General features: G+C 37.1%; 1 protein-coding gene across 3 annotated transcripts in view; it reads left to right on the top strand.

Moving 5' to 3' along the window:
- YES1 (YES proto-oncogene 1, Src family tyrosine kinase) overlaps positions 1-19,432 on the top strand; it is a 66,265-nt gene that overhangs the window by 40,481 nt on the left and 6,352 nt on the right. For 2 of the 3 annotated variants that reach the window (XM_059139249.1, XM_059139248.1), the window contains exons 2-9: positions 1,360-1,632; positions 4,754-4,853; positions 8,190-8,288; positions 9,526-9,629; positions 9,712-9,861; positions 11,948-12,103; positions 12,260-12,439; positions 18,883-18,959. In XM_059139249.1, the coding sequence (XP_058995232.1) occupies positions 1,368-1,632; positions 4,754-4,853; positions 8,190-8,288; positions 9,526-9,629; positions 9,712-9,861; positions 11,948-12,103; positions 12,260-12,439; positions 18,883-18,959 (1,131 nt within the window). In that variant the 5' untranslated portion in view covers positions 1,360-1,367. The remainder of the gene's footprint in view (positions 1-1,359; positions 1,633-4,753; positions 4,854-8,189; positions 8,289-9,525; positions 9,630-9,711; positions 9,862-11,947; positions 12,104-12,259; positions 12,440-18,882; positions 18,960-19,432) is intronic. The other variant, XM_059139250.1, reaches the window with a different exon arrangement.

Here is a 19,432-nt window from a genome sequence, read left to right as displayed (position 1 = left end):
AAAAAAAAAAAAAAATCTCCCGAAAGTACATTGGAGGTTTTAAGGAAAGCAATATTTTGCCAATTATGGGGAAAAGCTTGAATGCAAAAGTAGCATTTGTAATGATCTTCAGTGATTGGATAGAACTTTAGCAGGTAGAAAGTTTTAGGTGTAAAATCCTCCCAAACCTGGGAAAGCACAGGTCATATATATTGGGGAAACAGGAAAGTGTGTGTATGTAGATAAGCGTGAGGAAATAATAGGAGATACAGTTGGAAAGATAGATTGGGATCAAATTTGATAAGCAGTGGGAGTGTGACTGTAGATAAGGAAAAGTTACAGAGCTACTCGCTCCTTTATATGGTAGCTGCTAGCCACGTATGGATATTGAGCACTTGAAATGTACCTGGTCCAAATTGAGATGTACTGTAAGTTTAAAATATGCAACAGATTTCTGAGGCTTAGTACAAGAAAACTCATTACATTTTTCTTTATTGGTGACATGTTGAAATAATTGCATTTTAGATGTACTAGGTTAAATAAAATATATTATTAAAATCGATTTTATCTATTTTTATTTTTTTAATGTATCTGCTAGAACACTGAGAATTACATATGTGACTCAGATTATATTTCTATTCGGAGGGCTAGTATAGAATACAGCTGATATTTGCTGGTACTTACTACGTACCACATATTGTCTAGAACTTGTGATAAGTTTAAGTTAATCCTCATAGAAAACCTTATGAAGTAGGTGTTATTATTCTCCCTCTTTTTCAAGTAACTGGGGTGCAGAGAAGTCGAGCAACATATCCGAAATCACTCCACTACTGAGTAAGAAGCCAGGATTCAAACGAAGGCCTCTCTGGTGTCAGACCCAGTGACTTTCCCAGCACACTGTGGCATGTTGTCATTGGACCATTAAAGGTGTTTGAGCTGGAGAATGACACGATTGGAATGATACTTCAGCAGAATTATAATAAAGATAAATGAGGAGAAGAAACTTCATTTTTAGCTGTCTAGTTTTTTGTTTGCTTTATTTTATTAACGTTCCTTTTTTGTAGGAGAAAAATTCCTTGTTTAAAGTGAAGTTTTTAATTGTGTGTGTGTTGTTTTTTTAAAGATTTTATTTATTTGTCAGAGACAGAGAGGAAGAGAGCGAGCACAGGCAGACAGAATGGCAGGCAGAGGCAGAGGGAGAATCAGGCTCCCTGCCGAGCAAGGAGCAAGGAGCCCTATGTGCGCGACTTGATCCCAAGACGCTGGGATCATGACCTGAGCTGAAGGCAGCTGCTCAACCAACTGAGCCACCCAGTTGTGTTTTTTTGAAGTGTACTTTATATTAACCACTTCTCAAAATATTTGCCTATCTCCTTGTAGATTTGATAATGGGCTGCATTAAAAGTAAAGAGAACAAAAGTCCAACCATTAAATATAGAACCGAAAACACTCCAGAACCTGTCAGTAGCAGTGTCAGCCATTATGGAGCAGAACACACCGCAGTGGCACCATCATCTTCAACAAAGGGAGCATCTGTTAATTTTAGCAGTCTTTCCATGACACCATTTGGAGGATCCTCAGGGGTGACACCTTTTGGAGGAGCATCTTCTTCATTCTCAGTGGTGCCAAGTTCATATCCTGCTGGTTTAACAGGTGAGATCTAAATGGACAGTTCTGTTGTCAGCTTGAGAACATGACCTCAGGCAGGCAGTGCATACAGTTTTTGCCTGCTGTGAGAAAAATAACTTACTTGGGGACTTAAAAGTTTATGTGAAAATTAAAGCTTCTGACATAAAAATTACAGTCTTAAATTATACATCATATTGTTCTGAAAATTTGGTGATAATCTGGTGATTATCTACTGGTTATACCATTGGTTATTTCATTAATTGATTTTTTTCAAGTAGTGAGTGGTTACTATGTGGCAGGCAGTGGTGATATAAAAATTAAAAACATGTACCCCTCCCTCAAGAATGTTAATGTTACAATTTACCAATGTTTTCGGGTTTATAAAGTACTATCCAATATTAAAATATCATAGTAGTTACTTAATATTAATTAAATGGCAGTATTGTGATGATAATACAGTTTTTCTCTCAGACACTGATTTAAAAAATGAAAGTCCTGAAGCTCAGAGTTAAGCTTTTTTTTCAGAGTCACAGATAAGAAGCAGGGGAGCCCAGGTTTAATGTCCTGTGCCAGAACTCCATTTATCACATTATGATCACCTTTCAGAGAACAAGAAGTGACAGCTGACAACTTTTCATGGAGCCAGAAATGCTCTAAAAAAGTAGTTAGAAACTTCAGAAAGAGTTGTTTTGTGGGGTTTCCAGATCAGGATACTTTTTCCTTGAGTAACAAAGCATAATTGGCTTTAAAAAGGCAGGGTGAGCTCTAGGATTCCTTGATAGAGCAGTAGTTTCTTGATGTCATCAAGGACTCCAGTCCTTGATCTCTTTTTGGTAGCCTTTAGATTATCAGCTTTAATCTTAGGCTTGGCAAAACAGCTGCAAGCATCAAACTGAGCAACACATGTCCTTCCTATCAACCAGAGGGGGCAAAAAAGGAATCTGTTCTATAGGCTTGGGCTATAAATCTGTCCTTTCAGTCTGCTCACCTCCAGACCAGTAATAGTGCTAGAGGAATGCCATAAGTGAATTCTATGAGACTGTTCATTTCAGGAGTTGTGGACATCAAAGGCCGATTACAGTCTTAATTCTAACCCCTTAACTCTAACTATCTCAGTAATAGATAACCACGATAGTGTCCTCAGTGATCAGCCAAGTTTAAGTTATTTTCAGGATTAAGTTATTTTCAGGATTATATGTTTGGGAAAGACAGTAATCCAAAATGATCCAAGTAAACTTTGATACTTAAGGACATACTTACTTACCTAAACAGTTTATTTATGTGGAAAGTCCCTTCATGGTATACGTCTGTTAATACATATGGAGTCTCTGTGTGCTGCTTACAGAGAATTGTAAGCAAGAGAAACAAGGTTTTTGTCTTAATGGAATTTACGTTATAACAAAAGTTGGACAATAATTAGTGAATAAACAATTAAACAGGATGATTAATGGTTCTTAACTGCTCTGAAGGAACTGACCAGAGTGATTGGTGAAAGCCCTTTAGAAGATCAAGGAAAGCTGTCTTGAAGAGAAATCATTTAAGGCTGAAGTTTGATTGATGAGACAGACCTAAATCTGGGCAGACCTGGGAAGAAATCTTTCTGGGGAGAGAGAACAACAAAAGCAGAGTTTAGGAGGTACAGATGAACCTGGCGGTTTTGAGGACTAGTGAGGACACCAGAGGGTAGAATTGTATAATATGAGATTAAAGAGTCAGGATTACTCAGGACCTCATATATTCTGGTAAGAAGTTTGGGTTTTATTCAAAGACAAGAAGAAGCAATTGAAGAGTGTTTTGTTGTTGTTGTTTTTTCATTTTAAAGATTACATTTATTTATTTGACAGAGAGAGACACAGCAAGAGAGGGAACACAAGTATGGGGAGCGGGGGAGGGGGAAGTGGGTTTCTTGCGGAGCAGGGAGCCTGATGTGAGGCTCCATCCCAGAATCCTGGGACCATGACCTGAGTCAAAGGCAGACGCTTAACAACTGACCCACCCTGGTGCCCCAATTGAAGGGTTTTTATAAAGGATTTGCATAATTGAATTTCCTGGCAACTAGCCTGGCAATTTTCTGGCAACTAGCTGTGTGGAGAATGGTTATAGGGAAGCAGGTACAGAAGTGGGTTAGGAGACTACTTCTCAGCAGATTCAGTCAGGGGTAACAAGGATTTGGATTAGGATGGCAACCGTGGAAATGGAAAAGAAAGTAGATAAAGAGGTATTTTAGAGGTAGAATAACAGTGCTAGTAAAGGGACTTGGCTTGAGTACCTAGGTAGATAGTAGTGCCATTTGCTTAGACATTCAAGTAGCAATGTTAAATAGACAGTTAATACATGACTGAAACTCAGGGAAGAATAATAAATAATCCATTCTATTCCTTTGTTTGCAGGTAATAGTTTAGTTGTTTGGTGTCCTGATCTGTTAAGCATTTGTGTATAATTCTATGTATGATAATTATTTTTCATATCAATCATATCATTTAATTTTTAAGAAAAATAAGCCATTTTTGAGTATTTTTTATAATAACTAATCTAGCTAAATCCCTAGTTACTGCTACAGATCAGTTTTAAGGATGGAAATGTTCACCCATTGTTTATAAGTAAGTGAGATAATTAGTGCCAGTTTGTAGTACTTGTTAATACTTTTTCTGCCAAAGAATTGAATTGAACTTGAACTGTGATTCTAAGTCCGAGATACTGCTACTATGAATCAAACTTAAATTTGTTTCTGAGGGTATATAGAATCTTAGAATTTGTAGCATGCAGCAGTTTCATGGAAGGTCTTCAGAGAGCTTCTTATTAGCTGAAACTCCAGCTGCCCAAGTCTCCATTCAGAAGTAGATTTTGGAGACTAGAAAGAAAATTATGCTTAAGGGGTGCCTGGGTGGCTCAGAGGGTTAAACTTCTGCCTTCAGCTCAGGTCATGATCTCAGGGTCCTGGGATCAAGCCCTGCATAGGGCTCTCTGCTCAGCAGGGAGCCTGCTTCCCTTTCTCTCTGACTGCTCTCTGCCTACTTGTGATCTCTCTCTGTGTCAAATAAATAAATAAAATCTTTTAAAAAGAAAATTATGCTTAAGCTCTTTACATTTTTTTTCTCTTCTGTTTATATATATAATTTACCTTGTGTTTTTTTTTCTCCAATAGGTGGTGTTACTATATTTGTGGCCTTATATGATTATGAAGCTAGAACTACAGAAGACCTTTCATTCAAGAAAGGTGAACGGTTTCAAATAATTAACAACACGTAAGTGTTGGGAATATTTTGAGGGAGAAATACTGAAAGAAACCTAGTCTTCATGCTGAAATCATTTAGCTGGTTGATATTAAAGATGAGTGTGGTGAAGCATGGGTCTCTGCCCACTGGGTTGGATGATGCATTTGGTTTCCTTAGATACATGGCATAATAACTCCTTTTGTAGCCAGAGTTATGACTTCTGCAAATTGTGCTGTAGTGTGTGGTTCTTTCATAAAAGGTAGAGATTTAAAAGTGAAGATTGAGAGAATATTTGCAAGTAAGTACATCACTTAAAAAAAAATCTTTATAAAGAGATTTTTTGTCCCTTGAACATAAGATAACTTAAGGATCTTCGTTCTTTCTCCTAACAAAAAATGGAAAAGGCCAAGTAAGGAGCCCCTGCAGTCCCTACCTGACCACACTAAGTTGCTTTTTCCTTAGGTGACTCTTAGAGTTTTTGTCTCTTAGAGTTTTTGTCTATGTCTAAGACTTTTTTTTTTTTTTTTTTTTTTTTTTTTTTTAGATTTTATTTATTTATTTGACAGGCAGAGACCAGAAGTGGGCAGAGAGGCAGGCAGGGATCGAGAGGGGGAAGCAGGCTCCCTGCGAGCAGAGAGCCCGATGCAGGGCTCAATCCCAGGACCCTGAGATCATGAAGAGGCTTCAACCCACTGAGCCTCCCAGGCGTCCCTTGTCTAAGACTTTTAGTTTGAGATGACTCTTAGACTTTTAGTGGACCACTCAGTAATAAAAGCCATTTAGTGGCCCACTACAAATTCAGTGTTTGAATTGAAAATTCAGTACTTGTTAGAGAAAATAGATCCCGTATGTTATGGTCTCTTTACTTCCAGTCATATTTCCTAACATTCTTGCTCCCATTTGCTATCCATTATTGTTCCAGAATATAAAATATGATCATGTCTCTCTGCTTTAAAAGCCTTTTTCAGTAGCTACCAGTTGCTGTCAAGATAAAAGAAAAGCGATAACAATGGTAGACATCAGTCATCCAGCTGCTTCCCCTTCCTCATTTAACGGCCCAGCCGTACTGAGTTGCTTGTAATTTTATGAATTCCCATGCCTTGACACGTACAGTGTCTTTTTTCTGGAACATGACTTCCTGTCTCAGCTTTTTTTTTTTTTTCCCTTTAATCTGGCCAACGCTGTTCATCCTTCAAAATGTATATTCCTATGTTATTTCTCAAGGAGGCCTTTCTTGACATTCTTCCTCTCCTTCCTAGTCACACCCCTTCTCCCACTGGATTAGGTGTCTGTCTTACATGTTGACGTAGCACCCCGTGCAGACCTCAATCATAGCTGCCATCACTACTTCTAATTATAATTTATTGTGTGCTTGTTATTCCTTTAGACCAGTGGTTCTCAACCAAAGGAAAGATGCCCAGGAGACATTTAGCAATGTCTGGAGGCAGGGTGCCTCCACTGCTTTCTGGTGGGTGGAGGCCAGGGATATTGCTGAACCTCTTCTAGTGCACAGGACAGCCCCCAACAACAGTCATCTAGCCCAAAGATTCAGTAAGGGTGAGGCTAAAAAATTCTGCTCTATGCTGAGTTTCTTGAGGTTACAGACTGTCTTTTTACCTCTGTTTCTATTTCTAGCACACTGTCTCATAAAGTCTGTTACTTAAAGGGTTGTCAATAAATGTTTGAATGAATCATGAATGGTTAGCACAAATGCAGTTTTCAGTTTGTATATCTGAAAGTGCTTAATGTATACCAGAAATCTACAAACCAAGTGTATGAGTATAAATATTTGAATTGCCAAAAGATTTTTCATCTCATTTTCTAGAGAACAAATCCCCCTTGATCATTTATGAAATGTCAATTTATTTATTTATTTATTTTTAAAGATTTTATTTATTTATTTGACAGAGATCACAAGTAGGCAGAGAGAGAGAGAGGGAAGCAGGCTCCCTGCTGAGCAGAGAGCCCGATGTGGGGCTCGATCCCAGGACCCTGAGATCATGACCTGAGCCGAAGGCAGAGGCTTAACCCACTGAGCCACCCAGGTGCACCTGAAATGTCAATTTAGATAAGATACTCAGTACTTTTCTCTGGCAAAGCAAAATATGCATTTAATTTTTAGTGGCAGAACCCATATCTATCTTCCTCATTAGAGACTGATATTTGCTTCTTTCACATTAATTTTGGAAAAGTCAAGACTTATGTATTGCAAATTATACATAATGTTCATGTTCTGAATTGATTTTAGTCTTATTTGAATATCTATGGATAACATTTTTGTAAATATACTTTATTCTAGGAGTTAAATTTTTTATTCTTGTCTGTTGAAAATATTTTGCTACAGGAGTTCTAGGGCATTCTGATACTTTTCCTGAAATGGCTAAAAAGGAGCATTATCATTTTAAATATGGTTAAAAGCATTTGACAATAAAAAAAATGAACTATTGGGGCGCCTGGGTGACTCAGTGGATTAAGCCGCTGCCTTGGGCTCAGGTCATGATCTCAGGGTCCTGGGATCGAGTCCCACATCGGGCTCTCTGCTCAGCAGGGAGCCTGCTTCCTCCTCTCTCTCTGCCTACTTGTGATCTCTGTCTGTCAAATAAATAAATAAAATCTTTAAAAAAAAAATGAACTATTGATAACATACTGCAACATAGGTGAACTATGAAAAATTATGCTGAGTGAAAGAAACCATTCCAAAAAACCACACCAGATTACTGTATGATTCCATTTATATGAAATGCCCACAATAGTCCTATCCATAGAAACAGAAAGCTGATGTAGTGTTGGGCAATGTCAGGGGGAGGTGGGTGGAGTAGTGGAGAGTGACTGTTAATGGGTACGGGGTTTCTTGGTTGGGGGATGATGAAATGTTCTAAAGTTGATTGTGGTAATGGCTGCACAACTGTATGAATATATTAAAACCCATTAAATTGTACATCTTAAAGTGGGAATTTTATGATATGCAAATTATGTCAGTAAAACTTTTAAAAAAGAAAACATCCAGTTGAAACTGAGTAATTTGAAAGATTTACCTCCCAAATTGTTCTAGTTAGTATAGTTTATTGTTTTAGGTTGAAGAAGAGAGGTATGTAAAAGAGCAATCTTGTAACTAAAACTAAACCTTTTTGTTTGTTTGTTTGGAGCAGAAATATGTGTGCTTTTGTTCTTTTGCTTAGCCTTATCCCCTAATTCAACTAACCTATTTTTAAATATTACTCTTTTGAGTTTGACTTTTGATCAAATGAATGCATTAAAAAAATGGAAGTTAAGCCTCTTTTCTACATAGATACAAGGCAATACTGCCATAAATTGCGTTTTGAGCAGTTGTCTACTTTGTGGTAATTGTTGTTTTATGTATTGCAGGGAAGGAGACTGGTGGGAAGCAAGATCTATTGCTACAGGAAAGAATGGCTATATCCCTAGCAATTATGTAGCCCCTGCAGATTCCATTCAGGCAGAAGAGTATGGCACTACTTCATATTTTATTAATTACGTTGGTTTTTAAAATGTTTTAATGCACATTCTACTTAGCCACAATTTTACACACATACAATTACATACCAGTCTTAATACAGCTAATATATCATATTAATAGGAGATGTTACTTGAAAATTAATAATTAATGCCATAGTATTTGCTTACAGTAGGATCATAAATGAATCTGCAATAATAATACTGTTTTGCCTGGTCTGTATCCTTTATATTTTCACTTTAAAAAATTACATTAACCTTTTTTATATTCTGCAGACTCATTTCAAAAATTTACCTTCAGTTGATAGTATTATATCAGTGTTGATTTCTTGATTTAGGTGCTTGCTCTTTGGTTATGTAGGAGAGGATCCTTGTCTTTAGGAAACACATTGAAGTATTTAGGGGTAATATTTCACAATGTTTGCAACTTACTTTCAATCAGTTCAGAAAAAAATATGCACATAGGAAAAGAATATAATGATGTAAAATTTTAACAGTTGAGAAATCTGTGTAGAGGATATGTAAGAGTTCTATGTGCTATTCTCACAACTTCTAAAAAATTAAAATGCACCTTCAGTGATATATTTTTTAGGTCAAACCAAGGCTATCTGGGATTCATAAATATTACTTTGTCTTCATCTCACAACACTCAACAGTGCCTTGCATACAGTAGATGCTCTATCAATGTTTGTTGCTTTTATGATAAGTACTTTGTCTCCATAACTCTGTTCTGCTTGACACTTACTACTTCCTGTTTTATACTGTGAGCTTCTCCATAGCAGATACTCATTTTTATTCACAAATCTGTATTAAATCAAAGCCATGCTAATGTAGAGTTGCTAATAATATGAATATAGTTCACTTGCACCTTACCGAATACAGATGATCACACTGTTACCAGAGACCCACTTCTGTTCTTCCTGCTACAGTCTTAATATCTCCATCTGTCAGTGACTGGGAGCTTCTCTGTTACCACTGCCTTTCCTTCTCCATGTACTGATCCTGTAACTTGCAGGTGGAATTGAAGAGACATGGAAATATTAGCACAGTATATTCTGACAGTAATATTTGTAGTAATTCTATTTAATAAAGACCCTTTATTGTGTTTTGCTGTGTTTTTAAGCTGTGTAGCTCTTTGTTGTCATCCTGCCACTCCATTCTTACTGATCCTTATTTATAACCTTTCTGAACCTTCCACATTTCTAACTCAGAGCACTATTTTTTCCAGATGGTATTTTGGCAAAATGGGCAGAAAAGACGCCGAAAGATTACTTTTGAATCCTGGGAATCAACGAGGTATTTTCTTAGTAAGAGAGAGTGAAACTACTAAAGGTAATTATAGTAATAGAAGTACAAAAATTTTCTTGAACAGTATTTTGAGAAAGATACAAAAAATATTTATTTCCCCTACTAGGTGCTTATTCTCTCTCTATTCGTGATTGGGATGAGGTAAGAGGTGACAATGTGAAACACTATAAAATTAGGAAACTTGACAACGGTGGATACTATATCACAACCAGAGCACAATTTGATACTCTGCAGAAGTTGGTAAAACACTACACAGGTATGTGAATATTTCACAGGTGAAAATTATTTCTTGGTATGTTTTATGAGGACAGAATCTCTGTCTTCATGTCTCTTTAAGGTTTAGTGTGGTACTTTACCCACAAGAGTGTGCGCGATAGAATCTGTTGTATTCTAGGTTTAAAATGAGGAGCAGGTAGAGGCGCCTGGGTGACTCAGTGGGTTAAAGCCTCTGTCTTCGGCTAGGGTCATGGTCTTGGGGTCCTGGGATCGAGCCCTGTGTCAGGCTCTCTGCTCAGCGGGGAGCCTGCTTCCTCTTCTCTCTCTGCCTGCCTCTCTGCCTGCTTGTGTTCTCTGTCTGTCAAATAAATAAATACCCCCCAAAATTATAAAACATTAAAAAAAAAACGAGAAGCAGGTAGTACTTTTTACCTGAGTTAGGTTCTTAGACATGCTAAAATCTGACTACCATTATTTGATTCCTTATATCTTACTGACATAGCGTTTACATTGGAGTTTCATAGTGGCTAAGTATCAAGGTAGATTTTGACAATAAATAAAAAAGCGCAAAAGCATGTATGTTTTAGGGACATTTATTAAGTGGGTAAAACTAAATACTTAATGTAAAAAGCTCTGTCAGATGTCCTTTTGGGTTACCTTCTTCTGCATAGAATGGACCACATAAAACTTCCTAGAGTATAAATCCAATGACATTTAATCTAAAGGTGCATTGTTCTTTTCCTGAAAAACTAACCCATTGCAACTGTAGACATTCTTCTAGTTTTTCAAGGACCTTTGAAAGGTATTCAGTATTAGATTCTTCTGTCTCAAAATTTTGCATTGCCAATTTGATATATGAATGCATCCAAAAGTTTTAAAATTATTATTATTATTATTTTTAAACATTGGGGTTTTTTTTGTTTTGGGGTGTTTTTTTTTTTTAAGATTTTATTTATTTATTTGACAGAGATCACAAGTAGGCAGAGAGGCAGGCAGAGAGAGAGGGGGAAGCAGGCTACCTGCTTAGCAGAGATCCCGATGTGGGGCTCGATCCCAGGACCTGAGCTGAAGGCACAGGCTTTAACCCCCAGAGCCACGCAGGCACCCCAAAAACTTTTAAATTATTAATACTAAGGGAGGGGATTGCAATGGCAGTCTCTTCTTCAGTGACAGGTACAGTCTATCAAGTCAACCACCAGTCTTGACCTTGATCAAACATGTTACCAAGCAGTGGCATCAGTTGTAATTGCACTTTTTAGAATTCGATTTGTGTGGTTACTTGTTGAACATGGGAGGGAACATGTCTTATTTATAATAAGAAAGAGTGTAAGCAGGATTCACAAGTCAAGCCTTTGTGAATTTGGGATTTCCTGTTTTTGTGTCTCCCTTATTTGAAAACCAGTCTCTTATTTTTTTTTTTTTAAAGATTTTATTTATTTATTTGACAGAGAACACAAGTAGGCAGGCAGGCAAAGAGAGAGAGAGAGAGAGAAGCAGGCTCTGCACTGAGCAGAGAGCCGGATGTGGGGCTCCATCCCAGGACCGTGGGATCATGACCTGGGCTGAAGGCAGAGGCTTTAACCCACTGAGCCACCCAGGCGCCCCGAAAACCAGTCTCTTAAATGAAGAAGTTTTCTCCTTAATTTTTGATATGCTTCTTACATTAATGGTTATTAGGAATAACAGTTAATGGCAGCATTCTCTTTGGGAAGAAATAAAACCCAGTGATCAAAAAGAGAACTTTGGGGGCAGCCAAAACTATGGTTTGCATCCCATCTCCGTCACTTACTTATTGGGTGACATGAAGAAAGTCACTTAAGTTTTTCAAGACTTATTTACATGAGATATTTGTAAAGTACTGAATTAGCACAATAGCTGAGACATAATAAGTGTTCAGTAAATTATAACTTCAAAAATGTGTTTAACAAAGATTGTTTTACCTCTTGGATGTTTTGCTTCTTACATGCATACAGCTCCCTTTTTGGTATTTGTGCTTTTAGAGTAAAACAGACATCATGTTTTTGTTTTTGTTTTCTTCAATTTAGACTTTTAAAAACATTAATATACTGTATGTACCTTAATATTGTAATTAATTTGTTTTATAGTATAGTTTTTTATTTATCTAGAACATGCTGATGGTTTATGCCATAAGTTAACAACCGTGTGTCCTACTGTGAAACCCCAGACTCAAGGTCTAGCAAAAGATGCTTGGGAAATTCCTCGAGAATCTTTGCGACTAGAGGTTAAATTAGGACAAGGATGTTTTGGTGAAGTATGGATGGGTAAGAACCCTGAACTGTTTTTTTGTCATTTCTTTAGCCATAGATTAAAACACCATAACTTATATTGAAATATTTAAGGTAATTGCTGCTCATTAAGGTTTGGCTTAAAAAATCTCTTAACATTATAGACTAAAATAGTGGACTCTGTTTTTCTAGGGACATGGAATGGAACCACGAAAGTAGCAATCAAAACACTAAAGCCAGGTACAATGATGCCAGAAGCTTTTCTTCAAGAGGCTCAGATAATGAAAAAATTAAGACATGATAAACTTGTTCCACTATATGCTGTTGTTTCTGAAGAGCCAATTTACATTGTCACTGAGTTCATGTCAAAAGGTATGTGTATATTAGTTTCTTTTAGGGTATTCATGTTAATAATTTTTTAAGTCTTCATTTCTATTTTTATGCATACAAATTTTTTATTGTGTAGTGTTCCCTAACTTAAGATTTTTATGTAGATGTTGAGAAGAGAAAATCTGACATTTTGTGTAATGCGATAGTGATTAGTTCCAGTTATTCCAGAGGATAGTTCAAAGTTTAAAAGGAAAATTAGGCCAGCTCAATTTATGTTGAAAGTAAGTGGATTTTTATTCCATTTGACAAAACGAAATGAAATACCTAGGAAAGTGAAAAAGTATTTCTACAAATTAAAATAACTCAATTAGAAAGAAGCTTACATCTTTATTCCTAAAACAAAGAAATCAGGTCAAGTTAAGGAAATCTTATTTTATTTTAACACAATCTTCGTAGTCAGAGTTCCTAGAAACTTTTTTCCACTATCTTTCACTAAAATTTCTCCATTCTTTCAAACTCCAGACCCTAAAATGAGATCCTTAGTAACAGAATTGGTTAGGGCCAGGACAGGTGATATAGAAGAGGAACCAGTAAGCACTAAGTATGTTGATAGTCCTGCTTTTGCCCTCTTGAATTTTATCTCTCCCACCCAATTCTTTTTACTTTTATTTATTTATCTTAAGATTTTATTTATTTGACAGAGAGAGAGAGACACGGTAAGAGAGGGAACACAAGCGGGGGGAGTGGGTGAGGGAGAAGCAGGCTTCCCCTCGAGCAGGGAGCCCTGCAGAGCAGGTCGCCCCACGCAGAGCAGGGACCATGACCAGAACCAAAGGTAGACGCCTAACACTGAGCCACCCAGGCATCCCTCTACCGCCAACTCTTGTTTTTTCTTTTTTTTTTTTTTAAGATTTTATTAATTTATTTGACGGAGAGAGACATACTGAGAGAGGGAACACAAGCAGTGGGAGTGGGAGTGAGAGAGGGAGAGGGAGAAGCAGGCTGAGCAAGGAGCCCTATGTGGAGCTCGATCCCAGGACCCTGGGATCATGACCTGAGCCAAAGGTGGATGCTCAACAACTGAGCTACCCAGGCGCCCCTACTCCCAACTCTTAATGAGTCACTCCATAATTAAAGCTACTGATTATGTCATCTCTTTCCAGTAGTCCCATTTTGGCCAACAATGTAGTTCCATCTAGTGGTGACAGGGCCAACTACAAGCTACATATTTGCTAGAGGAAACCTCCCAAAGGAATAGAAAGGCCAAAAAATAAGAATTGAGGTAGCCTGGGCACCTGGGTGGCTCAGTCATTAAGCGGCTGCCTTCAGCTCAGGTCATGATTCCGGAGGCCTGGGATCAAACCCCGTATCGGACCCCCTGCTCAGTGGAGAACCTGCCTCTCTGTTTCCCTCTGCCTGCCACTCTGCCTGCTTGTGCTCTCTATCTCTCTGTCAAATAAATGAATAAAATCTTAAAAAAAAAAAAAAAAAAGAATTGAGGTAGCCTGTTAATTGGTGGCCAAAACATATCTAAAGCCCCAAGGTACATGGCACTTTTTGGAAGGACTCTTCACTGCAAACAACTGCCAAATAATCCCTTCCCGAGTGTGCTGGTTGAACTATATAAGGAGGGGAAGAAAGGGACAAGGAGGAAGTTTAAATCAAGATATTGATAGCATAAGAATATAATGGAGGTAAAAGCTAATGGTCCATTTAGCTTTGTATATTGATTTCAAGAATTATTTAATTGGGAGCATAATAGATATCTTATGTTGTTAGATTGCTGGGTTAGGGTTATTTCTAGTTGGGAGATTAAGAATGCAAGATCATAAATGACCCTTCTGGTTTTAAAACTCTATAATTTCCCATTTTATTTCAGGTACTTAGCAGTTGGTCCTCAGTAATCCATTCAAACTCACTGTGTCATGTGCTCCCAGATAAACCTACCTTCCTTGCTATATAGGTCTTCTTCCTTCTTCTGGTTTCAATGAATCTGTTCAGATTCCTTCATCTGTAATTTGATTTCCCTGTCTCTTAACCAGGCCATCAATCATATTTCCTTCATATTATACTTAAGTGTTTAAAGCCGTTCATTAATATCCATATCTGTTATGATCATTATATCCTATGAAATGCTTATAAACAGACTATTCTATAAATTATTAACAACCAAAATGTATTGAATACTTCTAATTTATAGGACACTCTCCTACTTATTATAAGGTATCAAAGAACTAAAGCACCGAAAAAACTTACATTGAATTTGCAGAGAAAAGACCTAACCTTCTGATGAGTTAATTTTCAATAACAAAGTAAATAATAGCTCACTATAAAAAAATAAGCTATAGGCCCAAGCATAATGAATTTCCAGGTGTTTAACACATTCATTAAGAAAAGGGATGAGGGGGGCGACTGGGTGGCTCAGTGGGTTAAAGCCTCTGCCTTCAGCTCAGGTCATGATCTCAGGGTCCTAGGATCGAGCCCCACGTCGGGCTCTCTGCTCAGCAGGGAGCCTGCTTCCCTTCCTCTCTCTCTCTGCCTGCTTCTCTGCCTACTTGTGATCTCTCTCTGTGTCAAATAAATAAATAAATAAATATTTTTTTAAAAAAAGGGGATGAGGAAGAGATCACATAGGCTGGAATAAATTGAGAAAAATTAGTCAAGTCTTAAACTGATCTTTAAGGTTATAAAGGCTATGAACAGGTAAAGGGAAAGGCATGGGTATTTCTGCAGAGGTAAGAAGATATGAGGAAATGGGGAACAAAACCATGAGAAGTAGAAAGTACAGAAGATAGCTGGTTGGAAATAAGACTGGAGAGGTATGTGAGAAATTTAAGACTCCTCTGAATTGATTTCACTATTACTTATTGAGTACCTATCCTCTGTCAGGGTCATGAATGAGCTTCAAAGGGTCCATGAACTTCCCTGAAATTATGTGTCAAATTTTTGCTTATTTATACGTGTTTCCTGGAAAGAGAGTATAAGGCGCATGGGTGGGGGGGGGGTAGGATTTGTTGTCATTGGTTAAAGATCAGAGAAAAGGAATTGTCACAATGACAGTGACAAGTCTTAGATTTCTGTGCATTGCAGTTCTGTACTGTTTTAGCAATTATCAGCTGTTACACTGAAAAATGTTCTTTTACTTAATGTATCGATCATGCCACCTTATTTAAATTCTTTATCCTAAAACAAAAGAACTGTATCATCTGTTTATTTCTATATACTCTGCATTGCAGTGTTTATTTATGTAATGTCAATTTATCTTACAGGAAAGGAATTAAAGAAAAGAAGTGCCTCTTCCTCTGTTTAAAGACAGTTTTTTTACTTGTGTTTTTAATCCTTTCTTACATCTAAAAAGAAAACCTTTCTTAGATCCCAATATCTGCTTCTCTCACCTACTGTTCTGCTTTTTTGCTTCCGTTCACAGCCAAGATTTTTTAAAGAATACTCTCTGTCTTCACTTCCTAACCAGCCATTTACTCTTTTTGAAAACTACTTAAGTTTATTTAATGTCAACACTTTTCATATTTCTTTTTAAATTGTGGAATATTTTAGACACACAGAGAATACAATAACAACCATGCCCTTACCATCCAAATTTAACTTATGTTTACACTTTGTCATATTTGCTTCAGTTCTCTCTCCTAAGAAAGCAAAACATTACAGATCTAATTCCATCTTTGTTTTAACCCCTACTTGAGCCCATTCTCATTAGAGCCTTCCCTTCAGGTTCTTTGGGCCCATTTCCCTTCTAGAAGTAACCTTAATTTTGAAGTTGATGCTTACCTTTTCCATCTGTGTTTTCCGTATTGATGTACTTGTATTGATATATATTTGTCTTTTAACAGTATTTGTATGCTTTTAACTTATGTAAATCTTACTAGCTTTATTTTCATTCAGCATTATGTTCTTGAGATTTATTCATATGCATAAAGATATAATTTGTCTATTTATAACTGTTGGATGAGATTCTGTATGAATATACCATTGTTACTCATTCCTTTCCCAGTCTGAACATTTAGGTTGCCTCTAGTTTGTCACTATAACAGATAGTGCTGCAGTGAATGTCCTTGTGCTTGCCTCTTCTTGCCTATGTGCAAGAGTCTCTAGTGCACTGGATGGCAGCAACATTAACATCACCTGGAAACTCTCAGATGAAAACCATGGTGAGAGGGCCCACCAGTCTTCACTTCCCCACCACCTTGTGTGATAACGGTCCATTCAATGCCATTGATCCCATTTATCACATCTCTCTGGAAGATACCGCCTTTTCTCCTTTCCCACTTTCATTGCTAGATTTTAACATAATAGTCTGTCTTTCCTAGACTATTCTAGGAACTTTTAAACTTAATCTTTTTATGCAGTTTTGGCCCAATTTCATTTTCCATATTACTGTTGGAATGATTGCTTTTTAAACATAAATCTGATTGTATTGCTTTTCAGTATAAAACTTCATGTAAAGTCCATTTATGCTTGCCTTCTGTGTTCCCTTTCCCTCTGTAGCTTCTTCCACATCAGTTCCCATCTTTGTCCCCTGTGTTCTTGCACACAAAGGACTGTTTTCACTTCCCTGAACTGTGATGTCACATGCAGTACTGCCTTTTTACTTGTTAATCTTTCTTCCTAGAATTCCCTGTCTGCCCCCATTCTTCCTTAGAAACCAATTTCCTCCGTAAAGTCTTTTCTGACTTCTTCATAGAATTAACCATATCCATTGTGTCTGCAAAATTATAGGTTTTAAAGTACATTTTATCACACCTACTATACAGTATTTGTTTTTGTATATTACTTATATACTTTCTAGATCTTTGTATTATACTTTCTTACTATATCAAGGTCTTTTCAAGGTCAGGGACCATGACATATTTATCTTTGTATTTTGTATCTTTTATAGTGCCTTACATGGAGTAGATCCTCAGCACATATTCAAATGGACAGATAAAGGCAAAGACACAATACCATGTTCCATCTGCAGTAGATGGTCCAGAAGAAATACAGATATTCTCTGACTTTGAATCTCTATAAAGGAAGAGACTACATCATAGCTCTCCTTTGCTTCACAGTCCTGTCATGGAAAGGGCTCTCTTTGTCTCGTCTTGTTTTGTTTTATTTTGAAATACTTTTAAACTAACTATATATGTATCTTTCAGTACATAAAAATATAAGGATTTTTCCCTGAAACCGAGGAGCACATTGCAAACATATTCCCTTTACTGCTAAATACTTCAGTGTTTGTCTCCTGAAGACAAAATTGGATATAATTCCATGATCTGATACCAGTCCATTTTTGACATTCATCGATTGTCCCAGTGATGTCCTTAATTAACCGCACTTTTCCCCCCATCCAGGATTTAATCTGTTCTTTTAGTTGTCAGTTTTCTTTGGTGTCCTTTAATCTGGAGCTGTCCCTCTTAGCTTTTCTTGTCTTTGATGACATTGTTACTTTTGACAAGAACACTATGTTTGTTTTGAAAATGTACCTTAATTTTGGTTTATCTGCTATTTTTTCCTTGACTAACTTCAGGTACATGGGAAGTTTTTAACTAGTATTACAAGAATAGCAACTAGACTTCTAGCCTTTCTGTTAGCTATTATTCATAGTGGTCTGCTGTTTCATGGTATCTTCTGCTAAAATTGAGAGGAGTTAATTCAACTAACACTCTCATGTCAGCTCGGCCACCTAGGTCTACTTTAAGTACCCCAAGATATTCCCAGTTGTCTGCACCCTTGATTCGGATTGACTTAAAAATACACAGGTATCTGATACTGCCTTTTGGATCAAAATTGGAATTGCTGATCTTGATCAAAGCAAAGAAGGAATGTCTACAATCTAGAGAGATTATTCAGTTTTCCATTATGTTATTAGAGAAGTTTTTAAAATTTCAGTTGAGAGACCTCTTCTAGAATAATTATTCAGAAGTTCCAAAGCTGCAATAAATATTAAAGAATAACAAGTTTTTTTTTTGTTTCTTTTTTATTTATTTGACAGACCACAAGTAGGCAGAGAGGCAGGCAGAAAGAGAGAGGAGGAAGAGGCAGACTCCCTGCTGAGCAGAGAGCCCGATGTGAGGCTCAATCCCAGGACCCTGGGATCATGACCTGAGCCGAAGTCAGAGGCTTTAACCACTGAGCCACCCAGGTGCCCCAAGAATAACAAGTTTTAAGTTTTGTATTGTGATGCAGTGATTTGTTTGGAGGTGGGGGAATGTTCATTTCAATCCTAATTTAAAATTTGCTTATTTTCTGGGGTGCCGCGGTGGCTCAGTGGGTTAAGCCTCTGCCTTTGGCCTAGGTCATGGTCTTAGGGTCCTCGGATCGAGCCCTGCGTCGGGCTCTCTGCTCAGCGTGGAACCTGTTTCTCCCCCTTTCTCTGCCTGCCTCTCTGCCTACTTGTGATCTCTCTCTTTCTCTGTCAAATAAATAAATAAAATCTTTAAAAAAAAATTTGCTTATTTTCTGTGAACATTTTTCTCTCTCTCTTATAGGGAGTTTATTGGATTTCCTGAAGGAGGGAGATGGAAAGTATTTGAAGCTCCCACAACTGGTTGATATGGCTGCTCAGGTATTTGTGCACTGCACATGCATCAATTTGCATTGATAGTGTACATAAACATGTAAAGTAATCATAATAGAGCTGATGTTTATATAGTGAAATCATGGAATTTTAGAGTGGAAGGAACATTAGAGATAATTCAGTCTGATTTCCTTATGTTATAGATAACATAGTGTCTGAAGACCTGCAGTATCTAACAGATTCATGTAATTTACTAGTATTAGAACCAAGCATGTAATTCCCAGTATGGTGCTGTCATGCATCATGTGAGCTTAGAAACCTGAGTTAACAAATATGAAATCTATATGTACTTCTATTTCAGCAGATAAATTTTAAGATAATGAATGATTGCTATTCCAACGAAAATTTTGGAAATCTAAAGAATGTGCTGAACTTTTCATTTAATATAGTTGAAAACAAGAATGAAGATGGCAATATACACTGAAAAATGGGATTTTTTTATTCTTCTGAATTTGTGTTAT

The sequence above is a fragment of the Mustela lutreola genome, chromosome 11 (genome assembly GCF_030435805.1).
Source record: "Mustela lutreola isolate mMusLut2 chromosome 11, mMusLut2.pri, whole genome shotgun sequence".
Lineage (NCBI taxonomy): Eukaryota > Metazoa > Chordata > Mammalia > Carnivora > Mustelidae > Mustela > Mustela lutreola.
This window is presented reverse-complemented; position numbering and strand designations above follow the sequence as displayed.